General features: G+C 53.8%; 1 protein-coding gene across 2 annotated transcripts in view; it reads right to left on the reverse strand.

The window, feature by feature from the left end:
- Window positions 1-9,277: 9,277 nt before the first annotated feature.
- LOC147097187 (calcium-binding and coiled-coil domain-containing protein 1-like) overlaps window positions 9,278-15,406 on the reverse strand; it is a 56,787-nt gene continuing 50,658 nt past the window's right edge. For both annotated transcript variants that reach the window (XM_085973063.1, XM_085973062.1), the window contains exons 14-15: window positions 13,261-13,358; window positions 9,278-9,590 (exon numbers count right to left, since the gene is read on the reverse strand). In XM_085973063.1, the coding sequence (XP_085829189.1) occupies window positions 9,401-9,590; window positions 13,261-13,358 (288 nt within the window). In that variant the 3' untranslated portion in view covers window positions 9,278-9,400. The remainder of the gene's footprint in view (window positions 9,591-13,260; window positions 13,359-15,406) is intronic.

Genomic DNA, 15,406 nt, shown 5'->3' on the forward strand with positions numbered 1-15,406 from the left:
AGAGCTACGCCAGTACATGCTGTCCAAGGGGATTGCCACGAGCCGTACCACCAGCTACAACCCCCGGGGTAACGGTCAGGTGGAGCGAGAGAACGGGACAGTGTGGAGGGCAGTCACTCTAACTCTAAGGACCAAGGGCCTCCCTATCTCCCGCTGGCAGGAAGTCCTCCCAGATGTGCTCCACTCAATATGGTCACTATTGTGTACCACCACAAATGCCACGCCTCATGAGCTAATGTTTGTGTTTCCCCGGAAATCCACCTCAGGCGTATCCATACCGTCATGGCTCTCCACCCCAGGTCCGGTACTTTTGTGGAAGCATGTGAGAGGCCACAAGACGGACCCTCTCGTGGAGCCAGTGCACCTGCTCCACGCCAACCCACAATATGCGTATGTCCGGCACGCCGACGGACGGGAGGACAGTGTGTCCATAAAAGACCTCGCCCCAGCCGGTAACAACAGCAACGACGACTACAACAACAACAACAGCAACAACGACTACAACAACAACAGCAACAATCACAACAACTATTACCCACCCACTCCACCCACTATTCTTTCATCACCCCCGGAAGAACACCAGTCAACGGTACCCCCACCACCTACTCCTTCAACAACCCCGGTGGCGCCCCCGGCAGAGACCCAGGAGGTCACCCGGGACACCCAGCCGGCACCCGCGGCACCGCAACCGTTACGTCGGTCACAGAGGACTATCACACCCCCGGACAGACTAAATCTGTAGAAGGGGTGAATGTGATGAAATATGTCATTCATCAGACTCTGTATTTAACTGCATATATTGTATTGCCAGCTCCTGTGTTTTACCTTGTATTGTATATAGTGCACCGCCCCCTTTCTCCCCATTGGGTGTGTCGGCTCCGCCCATACCTGGCCCTACTTAAGACAAGCCCAGGCTTGTCTTGCAGCAGAACAGCAGAATGCTAGGTGAAGACACAGGCATCTTTCTTTGCTAATAAAAGCCTTGTTTTATCCAGTTAACTTTGAGCCTTGAAGTTATTGAGGCGCATCAGGGAGCTTTACTCTGTATCTAACCCCGTGCTGCACCTGCCCTGGGAGTGTTTGATGGGACAGTGTAGAGGGAGCTTTACTCTGTATCTAACCCGTGCTGTACCTGCCCTGGGAGTGTTTGATGGGACAGCGTAGAGGGAGCTTTACTCTGTATCTAACCCGTGCTGTACCTGCCCTGGGAGTGTTTGATGGGACAGTGTAGAGGGAGCTTTACTCTGTATCTAACCCGTGCTGTACCTGCCCTGGGAGTGTTTGATGGGACAGTGTAGAGGGAGCTTTACTCTGTATCTAACCCGTGCTGTACCTGCCCTGGGAGTGTTTGATGGGACAGTGTAGAGGGAGCTTTACTCTGTATCTAACCCGTGCTGTACCTGCCCTGGGAGTGTTTGATGGGACAGTGTGGAGGGAGCTTTACTCTGTATCTAACCTGTGCTGTACCTGCCCTGGGAGTGTTTGATGGGACAGTGTAGAGGGAGCTTTACTCTGTATCTAACCCGTGCTGTACCTGCCCTGGGAGTGTTTGATGGGACAGTGTAGAGGGAGCTTTACTCTGTATCTAACCCGTGCTGTACCTGCCCTGGGAGTGTTTGATGGGACAGCGTAGAGGGAGCTTTACTCTGTATCTAACCCGTGCTGTACCTGCCCTGGGAGTGTTTGATGGGACAGTGTAGAGGGAGCTTTACTCTGTATCTAACCCGTGCTGTACCTGCCCTGGGAGTGTTTGATGGGACAGTGTAGAGGGAGCTTTACTCTGTATCTAACCCTGTGCGCTACCTGCCCTGGGAGTGTTTGATGGGACAGTGTAGAGGGAGCTTTACTCTGTATCTAACCTGTGCTGTACCTGCCCTGGTAGAGTGTGTGTGTGTGTGTTTGTGTAACTTGGCTGGGGGCAGGTCCACCTCCATCGTAGCTCACATGAGGGGAAATGCATCCAAGCAAAGAGGACAGGGTGACTGGGGAACTGTGTCCCTATTTGGATCCAACTCCTTGCAGGACAGACCTTAAACATTCACTCCCTCCACCACCGGCGCACCGTGGCTGCAGTGTGCACCATCTACAAGATGCACTGCAGTAACTCGCCAAGGCTTCTTCGGCAGCACCTCCCAAACCCGCGACCTCTTCCACCTAGAAGGACAAGGGCAGCAGGCGTGTGGGAACACCGCCACCTCCAAGTTCCCCTCCGAGTCACACACACCATCATGACTTGGAAATATATCGGCCGTTCCTTCATCGTCGCTGGGTCAAAATCCTGGAACTCCCTCCCCAACAGCGCTGTGGGAGTACCTTCACCACATGGACTGCAGCGGTTCAAGGCAGTGGCTCACCACCACCTTCTCAAGAGGCTGACTAGGGCGATGGGCAACAGATGCTGGGCACTGCCAGCGACGCCCACAGCCCAAGAATGAATGAAAAGATTGGAAAGAAAGATAGGCCCCGCAGTGAGCTGGGGCCCCTTGATGGATGGCAGGCGCACAGACGGTGTTAGCACTGCTAATGTGTTCTTAAATAATGGAATATTGATCCACCTCCATCAGCAAAGCGCTATTGTATTGATCCAGGGGAATATTTCCTCTAACGTGGTGACAAATTGGGATGTCACGGCGTGACGACACCGTGATATATCGGGCGTTGTAAAACCTGCTCTTAATTGGCCCGTCTCCACTTTACTTAATTCTGGCTTCTGGTCAGCGCGTTAAGGTTTGTGCGCTTGCTGAGGTTTTGAAAGGCGTCAGGGAGGCTTAAAGGGCTTACTGCACCCTCCCTATCTCTGTAACTTCCTCCAGCCCCCTACAACCCTCCCTATCTCTGTAACCACCTCCAGCCCCCTACAACCCTCCCTATCTCTGTAACCTCCTCCAGCCCCCTACAACCCTCCCTATCTCTGTAACCTCCTCCAGCCCCTACAACCCTCCCTATCTCTGTAACCACCTCCAGCCCCCTACAACCCTCCCTATCTCTGTAACCTCCTCCAGCCCCCTACAACCCTCCCTATCTCTGTAACCTCCTCCAGCCCCTACAACCCTCCCTATCTCTGTAACCTCCTCCAGCCCCTACAACCCTCCCTATCTCTGTAACCTCCTCCAGCCCCTACAACCTTCCCTATCTCTGTAACCTCCTCCAGCCCCTACAACCCTCCCTATCTCTGTAACCTCCTCCAGCCCCTACAACCCTATCTCTCTAACCTCCTCCAGCCCCCTACAACCCTCCCTATCTCTGCAACCTCCTCCAGCCCCCTACAACCCTCCCTAGATCTGTAATCTCCTCCAGCCCCTACAACCCTATCTCTGTAATCTCCTTCAGCCCCCTACAACCCTCCCTATCGCTGTAAGCTCCTCCAGCCCCCTACAACCCCCCCAGATCTGTAACCTCCTCCAGCCCCTACACCCCTCCCTATCTCTGTAACCTCCTCCCGCCCCTACAACCCTCCCTATCTCTGTAACTTCCTCCAGCCCCCTACAACCCTATCTCTGTAACCTCCTCCAGCCCCCTGCAACCCTCCCTATCTCTGTAACCCCCTCCAGCCCCTACAACCCTCCCTATCTCTGTAACCTCCTCCAGCCCTACACCCTCCCTATCTCTGTAACCTCCTCCAGCCCCCTACAACCCTCATCTCTGTAACCTCCTCCAGCCCCCTACAACCCTCCCTATCGCTGTAACCACCTCCAGCCTCCTACAACCCTCCCTATCTCTGTAACCTCCTCCAGCCCTACACCCTCCCTATCTCTGTAACCTCCTCCAGCCCCCTACAACCCTCATCTCTGTAACCTCCTCCAGCCCCCTACAACCCTCCCTATCGCTGTAACCACCTCCAGCCTCCTACAACCCTCCCAGATCTCTGCCCTCCTCCAATTCTGCCCTCTTGAGCATCCCCCCGATTTCCATCGCTCCACCATTGGTGGCCGTGCCTTCAGCCGCCTGGGCCCTGAGCTCTGGAATTCCCTCCCTAAACCTCTCCGCCTCTCTCTCCTCCTTTATGACGCTCCTTAAAACCTACCTCTTTGACCAAGCTTTTGGTCACCTGCCTTACTATCTCCTGATGTGAATTGATGTTAAATTTTGTTTGATAACCACTCCTGTGAATCGCCTTGGGACGTTTTACTACGTTAAAGGTGCTATATAAATGCAAGTTGTTGTTGATGTTCTCCTTATACAACTGAAGAAAGCAGTTCATCTCCGCTGTGTGTTACAGGTTGGACCTGCTGTTGGCGAGGGAGGGTGACACGCCAAGCTGGAGCCAGAAATCCACAGACACGGTCCGATTTTAGAAAACTCACCAAAAGTAAAAAGCAATTGAACTCCAACTGACCTCAGGCTGTGTTTACTTAACAGCAAATTAAGACTTTGTGGCTTCACAGGGGGACAGTCCACTCACGCGCAACTCCAAACAGGTGGTAGAATTGCGCCTCAGATGGGACAAGGGTAAAAGAAGTCGCTGTGCAAAACAAAAGGTTTCCGTACATGTTTTATTTTAAGAAGTCACTTTTATATCCGTCCGTCTACATTCTTGTAACGCGTTACGTGACAAAATAACACAAGTATTTTAAGCACAGAATCGTTAGGAAAAACAAACCTTAAAAGGAACGCAACATTGATAGTCCGGTTCTTGTCGATAAAAGCGGAATATACCGCGCGTGGCCTTAACGTCACATCCGATCCTGTCACGTCACGTGACGTTACATCACCTCCCGTCACGCACTAGCACCGTACAGAAGCTCTGGGCTGTTCATCGCAGCGACCCTATTCCCAGATTATGTCGAATCGGGCACGAGTCACAGCACTAACCCCAGGTGAAAACGTTATATAAAAAAATACTTTGAAAGATATCGTGACGGGTAAGAGATTTAAATGTCTCTCTCTCTCCCAGGGCAAATCAGGACTGTGCAAATTGTGTTCTTCTTTAACTCGTTCATTCCTAGAAACTCCGAACTGTGGGACTCCTCACTTCCCCCAAACTGTGGGGTCTCTTCACCCCCCCAAACTGTGGGGACTCCTCAGCTCCCAACTAGTTCCCTCGTCTAGATCATTAATATATATTGTGAATAGCTGGGGTCCTAGGACCGATCCCTGCGGTACCCCACTAGTCACTGGCTGCCACTCGGAAAAAGACCCATTTATTCCAACTCTTTGCTTTCTGTCTGCCAACCAGTTCTCTATCCAAGTCAAGCACGGTGGCGTAGTGGTTAGCACTGTTGCCTCACAGCGCCAGGGACCCGGGTTCGAATCCGGCCTTGGGCGACTGTCTGTGTGGAGTTTGCACATTCTCCCCGTGTTTGCGTGGGTTTCCTCCGGGTGCTCCGGTTTCCTCCCACAGTCCAAAGATGTGCGGGTTAGGTTGATTGGCTATGATAAATTGACCCTTAGTGTTAGGGGGATTAAATACGTGGGGTTACGGGGATAGGGTGGGATATGTGTCGGGGATCGGGTGGGATATGTGTCAGTGCAGGCTCGATGGGCCAAAATGGCCTCTAACTGCAGTGGGGTTTCTGTGATTCTGTGAATACCTTGCCCCCAATCCCATGTGCCTTAACTTTACACGCTAATCTCTTATGCGGGACCTTATCGAAAGCCTTCTGAAAGTCCAAATACACCACATCTACTGGTTCTCCCTTATCTATTCTACCAGTTATATGTGGGAAGCGCGGCAGCCAATTTGAGCACAGCAAGCTCCCACAAACAGCAATGTGATAAATGACCGGATCATCTGTTTTTAGTGATGTTGGTTGAGGGATAAATATTGGCCCCAGGACACCAGGGAGAACTCCCCCCTGCTCTTCTTCCAATAGCGGCCCCTGGGGTATTTTATTCCAGCACTGTTTCATCCCGTACGCCAACCCCCTTAGAGGTCGCGCGCGAGCTTTGATGTCACGCTGGGCGGGTTTCCCGAGGACACGGACTGCAGTGCGTGTGTGTAGGGGGAGGGGGAGCAATCCCAGAACATTCCGGAAGCAGATTTCGCCCCCCCCAACCCCAGCCAGAGCTTGAAGGGGAGGGAAGGATGGAGGGTAGGAGGTAGGGGTAAGAGGGGGAAAACACACGACGTGCAAAAAGAGGTCCATACTGGTCAGTTACTGGCGTTCCCACTTCCTCCTCAAACCCCCGGTGAATCCGTGACCTCACTCCACGGGTAGTAACAAGCCGGGAACCTTAGAGAGAGATGGGGGAGAGAGAGGGGGGGAGAGAAAGAGAGAGAGAGAGAGAGAGAGAGAGAGAGAAAGAAAGTGAGGGAGAGAGAAAGAAAGTGAGGGAGAGAGAAGGGGGGGGGAGAGAGGGGGAGATGAGAGGGAGGGGGGTGGAGAGAGGGAGGGGGGGGTGGAGAGAGGGAGGGGGGGGTGGAGAGAGGGAGAGGGGAGAGGGAGGGGGGAGAGGGGAGGGGGAGAGAGGGGAGGGGAGAGGAGAGGGGAGAGAAGGGGGAGGGGGGGAGAGAGAGGGAGGGGGGAGAAGGAGAGAGAGGGGGGGAGAAGGAGAGAGAGGGGGGGGAGAGAGAGAGAGAGAGGGAGGGGGAGAGAGAGAGAGAGAGGGAGGGGGAGAGAGAGAGAGGGAGGGGGAGAGAGAGGGAGGGGGAGAGAGAGGGGGGGAGAGAGAGGGGGGGGGAGAGAGAGGGGGGGAGAGGGAGAGAGGGGGGGGGAGAGAGAGAGGGGGGAGGGAGAGGGAGAGAGAAGGGGGAGGGAGAGGGAGAGAGAGGGAGGGGAGAGAGGGGGGAGGGAGGGAGAGGGAGAGAGAGGGGAGAGAGAGGGGGGAGAGAGAGGGGGGAGGGAGAGGGAGAGAGAGGGGGGAGGGAGAGGGAGAGAGAGGGGGGAGGGAGAGGGAGAGAGAGGGGGGAGGGAGAGGGAGAGAGAGGGGGGAGGGAGAGAGAGGGGGGAGGGAGAGGGAGAGAGAGGGGAGGGAGGGGAGAGGGAGAGAGAGAGGGAGAGGGAGAGAGAGGGGGGGAGGGAGAGGGAGAGAGAGGGGGGGAGGGAGAGGGAGAGAGAGGGGGGGAGGGAGAGGGAGAGAGAGGGGGGGAGGGAGAGGGAGAGAGAGGGGGGGAGGGAGAGGGAGAGAGAGGGGGGGAGGGAGAGGGAGAGAGAGGGGGGGAGGGAGAGGGGGGGAGGGAGAGGGAGAGAGAGGGGGGGAGGGAGAGGGAGAGAGAGGGGGGGAGGGAGAGGGAGAGAGAGGGGGGGAGGGAGAGGGAGAGAGAGGGGGGGAGGGAGAGGGAGAGAGAGGGGGGGAGGGAGAGGGAGAGAGAGGGGGGGGAGAGGGGGGGGAGAGGGGGGGGAGAGAGAGGGGGGAGGGAGAGGGGAGGGGGGAGGGGGAGAGGGAGAGAGAGGGGGGGGGGAGAGAGGGGGGGGGAGAGCCAATTAGCATTTGGCTCAAAATTTTCAAATCAGTAATTGAACCAATTGCACTCTATGGCAGTGAGGTATGGGGACCGCTAACTCAACAAGAATTTGCAAAATGGGACAAACACCCAATTGAGATCCTACATGCAGAATTCTGTAAAAGTATCCTCCGGACTCAAAGGAAAACAGTAAACAATGCATGCAGGGCGGAACTAGGCCAATATCCATTAATAATCACTATCCAAAAAAGAGCCACCAAATTTTGGAATCACCTACAAATGAGCAATCCCCAATGCTATCACTACGACGCCCTGAAATGCCAAGAGCTGACCATAAAGAAGAATACCCTCAGTCAACTAGTCCTGGGACTCAGTGAAGTAACTACTAACAATACTAACAATAACCAGCCCCAGGACAGTGACAGGGTAACACAAAGAATTCGACCCAACACAATCGTCGCTAAGCAAAAGGAAAAATATCTGACATATTGGGCAGAAACAACAAAAACCCAAAGCAAACTCAATTGCTACTTGGCCCTAAACAGACAATACAACATAGCTGATTACCTGACCATGGTAAAGGATAACAAACTGAGAAGAACCTTGACAAGGTACAGACTTAGCGAACATAGCCTAGCGATCGAAAAAGGCAGACACAGGCAGACCAGGCTGCCAAGAGAGGACAGGATATGCTCGCACTGCAGTCAGGGAGTGGTGGAGACAGAGATGCACTTCCTCACAGCTTGTGGAAAATATCAGGGCATCAGGGAGAATTTTTACCAAAAATTCTCACAAATATGCCCTGATTTCAGAAATCTGAATGACAACCAAAAACTCCCATTCCTACTGGGAGAGGAGAGAAGCTGTATAACACTGGCGGCACGCTATGTTACAGCTTGCCATGAACAGAGAGCCAACCAGTAAACTAAGAAAAGAATATATATAAACAATGCGAATGTATATTTATACACTCAGGGATATACATGTTTATACACTGTATGAATAGAACTGCGTTTATGTGGTAAACCATAAATGTATTTTGATGCTTTGGCAACATAAGATGTAACTTATCATGCCAATAAAGCGATTTGAATTGTGAATTGTGAATTGTGAGAGAGGGGGGAGAGAGGGGGGGGGGAGAGAGGGGGGAGGGAGAGAGGGGGGGAGAGAGAGGGGGGAGGGAGAGGGAGAGAGAGGGGGGGGAGAGGGAGAGAGAGGGGAGAGGGAGAGAGAGGGGGGAGAGAGAGGGGAGAGGGAGAGAGAGGGGGGAGAGAGAGGGGGGAGAGAGAGGGGGGAGAGAGAGGGGGGAGAGAGAGGGGGGAGAGAGAGGGGGGAGGGGGGGGAGAGAGAGGGGGGAGGGAGAGGGAGAGAGAGGGGGGAGGGAGAGAGAGGGGGGAGGGAGAGAGAGAGAGAGAGAGAGGGGGGAGAGAGAGAGGGGAGAGAGAGGGGGGAGAGAGAGAGGGGGGAGAGAGAGAGGGGGGAGAGAGAGAGAGGGGGAGAGAGAGGGGGGGAGAGAGAGAGAGAGGGGGGGAGAGAGAGAGAGGGGGGAGAGAGAGAGGGGGGGAGAGGGAGGGGTGGGAGAGAGAGGGGTGGGAGAGAGAGGGGTGGGAGAGAGAGGGGTGGGAGAGAGAGGGGTGAGAGAGAGGGGGGGAGAGAGAGGGAGAGAGAGGGGGGAGGGAGAGAGAGGGGGGAGGGAGAGAGAGAGAGAGAGAGAGGGGGGAGAGAGAGAGGGGGGAGAGAGAGGGGGGAGAGAGAGAGGGGGGAGAGAGAGAGGGGGGAGAGAGGGGGGGAGAGAGAGAGGGGGGGAGAGAGGGGGGGAGAGAGAGAGGGGGGGAGAGAGAGAGGGGGGGAGAGAGAGAGGGGGGGAGAGAGAGAGGGGGGGGAGAGAGAGAGGGGGGGAGAGAGAGGGGGGGAGAGAGAGGGGGGAGAGAGAGAGGGGGGAGAGAGAGAGGGGGGAGAGAGAGAGGGGGGAGAGAGAGAGAGAGGGGGGAGAGAGAGAGCGACAGCGAGAGAGGGGGGAGAGGGGTGGGGGGGGGGGGGGGAGAGGGGAACCGGTTACTGGAAGGTGAAGGGGTCATTGGTGCTGAAGAAGAAGTGACTGTCAATGTGATGCTCCAGTGCCTGCTTCCCGTATCCATCCGGGAATCGCTGCTTACAGATCGGGCACTCCTTCCAGGGGTCATCGGCTGCATCGCCCTCCAGCAAACTGTCCTCTGCCCGCTGGGGGCCTGTCGGATCTGCGGCTCTGAGAGAGAGAGAGAGAGAGGGAGAAAGAGAGAGACGGAGAGAGAGAGGGAGAAAGAGAGGGAGAAAGAGAGAGAGGGAGAAAGAGAGAGAGGGAGAAAGAGAGAGAGGGAGAAAGAGAGAGGGAGAAAGAGAGAGACAGGGAGAGAGACAGAGAGAGAGACAGAGAGAGAGACAGAGAGAGGCGGAGAAAGAGATTGAGATTGAGAGAGAGAGAGAGAAAGGGGAAGAGGGTGAGAGGGAGAGAGAGAGAGACAGAGGGAACGAGGGAGGGAGACAGAAGCGCAGAGAGAGAGAGAGAGGAGACGACAAAGGAGCGTATGTTAAATGACATCGCTAAGCCGTGATTCATTATCATTATCAAACAGCCTTTCAATCACCTTTTATTCACAAGTGAATTCCTACACCCCCTCTAGAAGAGAGAGTGTAATGATCCAGTAAATTGCTTCTGAAACATGCTGACAGCCCTGTATATCTTGCGAGCGCTCCCGGATCTGTGCAGGCAGTTTTTTTTTTTTTAACAGCGATGAGCTCTAACCTGTATTTCAATCCCCCTTGAAGGAACCGCGAGGTGAATTTTTATCAGCCGATTCATTGCAAGCGGAGCAAAACCGATTCACTCCGACAGACACTGTAACTAACGGTGCTTCCCGCTTAACACAACATCAACGGGTGTCTCTCTCTCTCTCTCTCTCTCACCCTCCCTCAGCCCGACTAATTGTTAATCCCCTCCCTCAGCACCCCGCCGCGCACCTCAATCCCGCCACTCTAAGACCTCGAATCTGACTGGGGGGGCTACAACTCAATTGATTCGTGTTTAGGCGGAGAGTGAAAGGCAGAACGATCTGGCATTTCTCCAGCGCCTTTCCCCACCTCAGGACGTCCCATACTGTCACACCCAATGAAGCACTTTTTTCAAAGTGTAGTCGCTGTTGTAATGTGGGGAAACGCGGCAGCCAATTTGCGCACAGCAAGCTCCCACAAACAGCAATGTGATAATGACCAGATAATCTGTTTCAAGTGATGTTGGTGGAGGGAAAAATATTGGCCCCAGCACACCGGGGTGAACACCCCCCGCGCCCGCTCTGTGTCAAAATAGTGGCCGTGGGATCTTTTACGTCCATCTGAGAGGGCAGACGGGGCCTCGGTTTAACGTCTCATTCAAAAGACGGCACCTCCGACAGTGCAGCACTCCCTCAGTACTGCCCCTCCGACAGTGCGGCGCTCCCTCGGTACTGCCACTCCGACAGTGCGGTGCTCCCTCGGTACTGCCATTCTGACATTGCGGCGCTCCCTCAGTACTGCCACTCCGACATTGCGGCGCTCCCTCAGTATTGCCCCTCCGAAAGTGCGGCGCTCCCTCAGTACTGCCCCTCCGACAGTGCAGTGCTCCCTCAGTTCTGCCCCTGACAGTGCAGCGCTCCCTCAGGGACAGTGTAGAGGGAGCTTTACTCTGTATCTAACCCCGTGCTGTACCTGCCCCGGGAGTGTTTGATGGGACAGTGTAGAGGGAGCTTTACTCTGTATCTAACCCGTGCTGTACCTGCCCTGGGAGTGTTTGATGGGACAGTGTAGAGGGAGCTTTACTCTGTATCTAACCCGTGCTGTACCTGCCCTGGGAGTGTTTGATGGGACAGTGTAGAGGGAGCTTTACTCTGTATCTAACCCCGTGCTGTACCTGCCCTGGGAGTGTTTGATGGGACAGTGTAGAGGGAGCTTTACTCTGTATCTAACCCGTGCTGTACTTGCCCTGGGAGTGTTTGATGGGACAGTGTAGAGGGAGCTTTACTCTGTATCTAACCCGTGCTGTACTTGCCCTGGGAGTGTTTGATGGGACAGTGTAGAGGGAGCTTTACTCTGTATCTAACCCCGTGCTGTACCTGCCCTGGGAGTGTTTGATGGGACAATGTAGAGGGAGCTTTACTCTGTATCTAACCCGTGCTGTACTTGCCCTGGGAGTGTTTGATGGGACAGTGTAGAGAGAGCTTTACTCTGTATCTAACCCGTGCTGTACCTGCCCTGGGAGTGTTTGATGGGACAGTGTAGAGGGAGCTTTACTCTGTATCTAACCCCGTGCTGTACCTGCCCTGGGAGTGTTTGATGGGACAATGTAGAGGGAGCTTTACTCTGTATCTAACCCGTGCTGTACTTGCCCTGGGAGTGTTTGATGGGACAGTGTAGAGGGAGCTTTACTCTGTATCTAACCCCGTGCTGTACCTGCCCTGGGAGTGTTTGATGGGACAGTGTAGAGGGAGCTTTACTCTGTATCTAACCCGTGCTGTACCTGTGAAGGGGTTAAAATGAACCCTCTCAGAATTCAGACAGCCGAGGTGACCACTAATTAAGTGATGCCAGCAAAATTAAAATCAGAACAAAGGAGTGGGGTCATGTGAAAATGAACAAGAACTAAAAGAAACCAGGTTGAGATAAGAAATATCACAATAAAAATTGACTTACGTAAAAAGGCAAAACTAAACAAAGGACAGACTGAAAAGTGCTATGTGAAAAACAAAGATAAGACAGTACAGATTGAAAAAGTGCCACTCTCGCTAGTCTTGCACAAAAGACAGTGTGAGAAGCTTCGAAAAACCAAGATAAGACGCAGTTGTGGGACCAGACAGAATATGTGTGTTTTGCATAAGCGATAAGGAATGTGCTGCTTTAGCTAAAAATTGTAGACACAGCAGAATATAGGGGTCATGGGAATTGGACCCGTGACCAAAGGCATAGTAAGGTATAACTAACCTTTACTAACACTGAAAAGTATAAATAAGCCATATGTGATCAGGTGATTATTGTAATACAAGGTGATCAGGTGATTATTGTAGTACAATGTGATTGGAAGAAAATAGAATAAAAAGCTGTACCAACCAAGAGAGAACGAGAAGGGTGTCACTAGACCGCGGGGTCTATGACCTTCTCCCAGAACGTTCTGTTATTAAACTGTGTACTTTTACTTTAAGACAGACTCGAGTGAATTTATTTTTCACCAACACCTGCCCTGGGAGTGTTTGATGGGACAGTGTAGAGGGAGCTTTACTCTGTATCTAAGCCCGTGCTTTACCTGCCCTGGGAGTGTCTGATGGGACAGTGTCAAGGGAGCTTTACTCTGTATCTAACCCCGTGCTGTACCTGCCCTGGGAGTGTTTGATGGGACAGTGTAGAGGGAGCTTTACTCTGTATCTATCCCGTGCTGTACCTGCCCTGGGAGTGTTTGATGGGACAATGTAGACGGAGCTTTACTCTGTATCTAACCCGTGCTGTACCTGCCCTGGGAGTGTTTGATGGGACAGTGTAGAGGGGGCTTTACTCTGTATCTAACCCCGTGCTGTACCTGCCCTGGGAGTGTTTGATGGGACAGTGTAGAGGGAGCTTTACTCTGTATCTAACCCCGTGCTGTACCTGCCCTGGGAGTGTTTGATGGGACAGTGTAGAGGGAGCTTTACTCTGTATCTAACCCCGTGCTGTACCTGCCCTGGGAGTGTTTGATGCGGACAGTGTAGAGGGAGCTTTACTCTGTATCTAACCCCGTGCTGTACCTGCCCTGGGAGTGTTTGATGGGACAGTGTAGAGGGAGCTTTACTCTGTATCTAACCCGTGCTGTACCTGCCCTGGGAATGTTCGATGGGACAGTGCAGAGGTTGATAGCCTGAGTCCATGCTTTTACCTACCTCACTCCCGAAGCACTCACAGGCTCGAGGTCGGCTAGCAGGTGGTTCGGTGGTGTAGCACTGGCCGTGTGATCCCAGTTTGCCGGCTCCGCGATCTCCTTGTAGTCGGGGGGGAAAAGAAACAGAATTCAAAAATCAGGCTTGAGATTTTGCCAACATCTGGAGCTCCCCAGGTGGTAACCTCCTCCGGATCTGAGGGAATCACCTCATCGCAACCCACCCCCAAATCTAGCCCAAATTAAACATCTCCCATTTATCCAGCGCCGTTAACGTCGTAAAATGTCCCAAGGTGCTTCACAGGAGCGATTATCAAACAAAATTTGACACCGAGCCACATAAGGAGATATTGGGACAGGTGACGAAATGCTTGGTCAAAGAGGGAGGTTTTAAGGAGTGTCTTAAATGAGGAGAGAGAGATGGAGAGGTTTAGGGAGGGAATTCCAGAGCTTGGGGTCGAGGCAGCTGAAGGCACGGCCGCCAGTGGTGGACCGATGGAAATCGGGGTGATGCGCAAGAGGCCAGAATTGGAGGAGCGCAGAAATCTTGTAGGGTTGTAGGGGCTGGAGGAGGTTACAGAGATGGGGAGGATTGTAGGGGGCTGGAGGAGGTTACAGAGATGGGGAGGATTGTAGGGGCTGGAGGAGGTTACAGAGATGGGGAGGGTTGTAGGGGGCTGGAGGAGGTTACAGAGATAGGGAGGGTTGTAGGAGCTGGAGGAGGTTACAGAGATAGGGAGGGTTGTAGGGATTGGAGGAGGTTACAGAGATAGGGAGGGTTGTAGGGGGCTGGAGGGGGTTACAGAGATAGGGAGTGTTGTAGGGGGCTGGAGGGGGTTACAGAGATAGGGAGGGTTGTAGGGGGCTGCAGGAGGGGCTTACAGAGATAGGTAGGGTTGTAGGGGGCTGGAGGATGTTACAGAGATAGGGAGGGTTGTAGGGGGCTGGAGGAGGTTACATAGACAGGGAGAGTTGTAGGGGGCTGGAGGAGGTTACATAGACAGGGAGAGTTGTAGGGGGCTGGATGAGGTTAGAGATTGGGAGAGTTGTAGGGACTGGAGGAGGTTACAGAGATAGGGAGGGTTGTAGGGGCTGGAGAAGGTTACAGAGATAGGGAGGGTTGTAGGGACTGGAGGAGGTTACAGAGATAGCAAGGGTTGTAGGGGGCTGCAGGAGGGGGTTACAGAGATAGCACGGTGGCATAGTGGTTAGCACTGTTGCCTCACAGCGCCAGGGACCCGGGTTCGAATCCGGCCTCGGGTGACTGTTTGTGTGGAGTTTGCACATTCTCCCCGTGTTTGCGTGGGTTTCCTCCAGGTGCTCCGATTTCCTCCCACAGTCCAAAGATGTGCGGGTTAGGATGATTGGCTATGATAAATTGACCCTTAGTGTTAGGGGGATTAAATACGTGGGGTTACGGGGATAGGGTGGGATATGTGTTGGTGTAGGGGTTACGGGGATCGGGTGGGATATGTGGTGCAGGCTCGATGGGCCGAAATGGCCTCTATCTGCACTGTGGGGTTTCTGTGATAGGTAGGGTTGTAGGGGGCTGGAGGAGGTTACAGAGATAGGGAGCGTTGTAGGGGGCTGGAGGGGGTTACAGAGATAGGGAGGGTTGTAGGGGCTGGAGGAGGTTACAGAGATAGGGAGGGTTGTAGGGGGCTGGAGGGGGTTACAGAGATAGGGAGTGTTGTAGAGGCTGGAGGAGGTTACAGAGATAGGGAGGGTTGTAGGGGCTGGAGGAGGTTACAGAGAGAGGGAGGGTTGTAGGGGCTGGAGGAGGTTACAGAGAGAGGGAGGGTTGTAGGAGCTGGAGGAGGTTATAGAGATAGGGAGGGTTGTAGGGGGCTGGAGGAGGTTACAGAGATAGGGAGGGTTGTAGGGGTTGGAGGAGGTTACAGAGATAGCGAGGAGGCCACGAAGCGATTTGAACAGGAAGATGAGGATTTTAAAATCGAGACGTTACCGGACCGGGAGCCAGTGTAGGACAGTGGGTAATGGGTGAACGGGACTCTGGTGCGAGTTAGGACACGGGGGGTAGCAGAGTTCTGGACGAGCTGATGTTGAAACCGAGACTGTCCCAGCAGAGCCAGTCCCGTTACACACACAGTCAGTGATAGAATCATAGAATCGCCCAGCGCAGGAGGAGG

The sequence above is a fragment of the Somniosus microcephalus genome, chromosome 33, assembly GCF_052327205.1.
Source record: "Somniosus microcephalus isolate GS21.2 chromosome 33, FLI_Smic_1.0, whole genome shotgun sequence".
Lineage (NCBI taxonomy): Eukaryota > Metazoa > Chordata > Chondrichthyes > Squaliformes > Somniosidae > Somniosus > Somniosus microcephalus.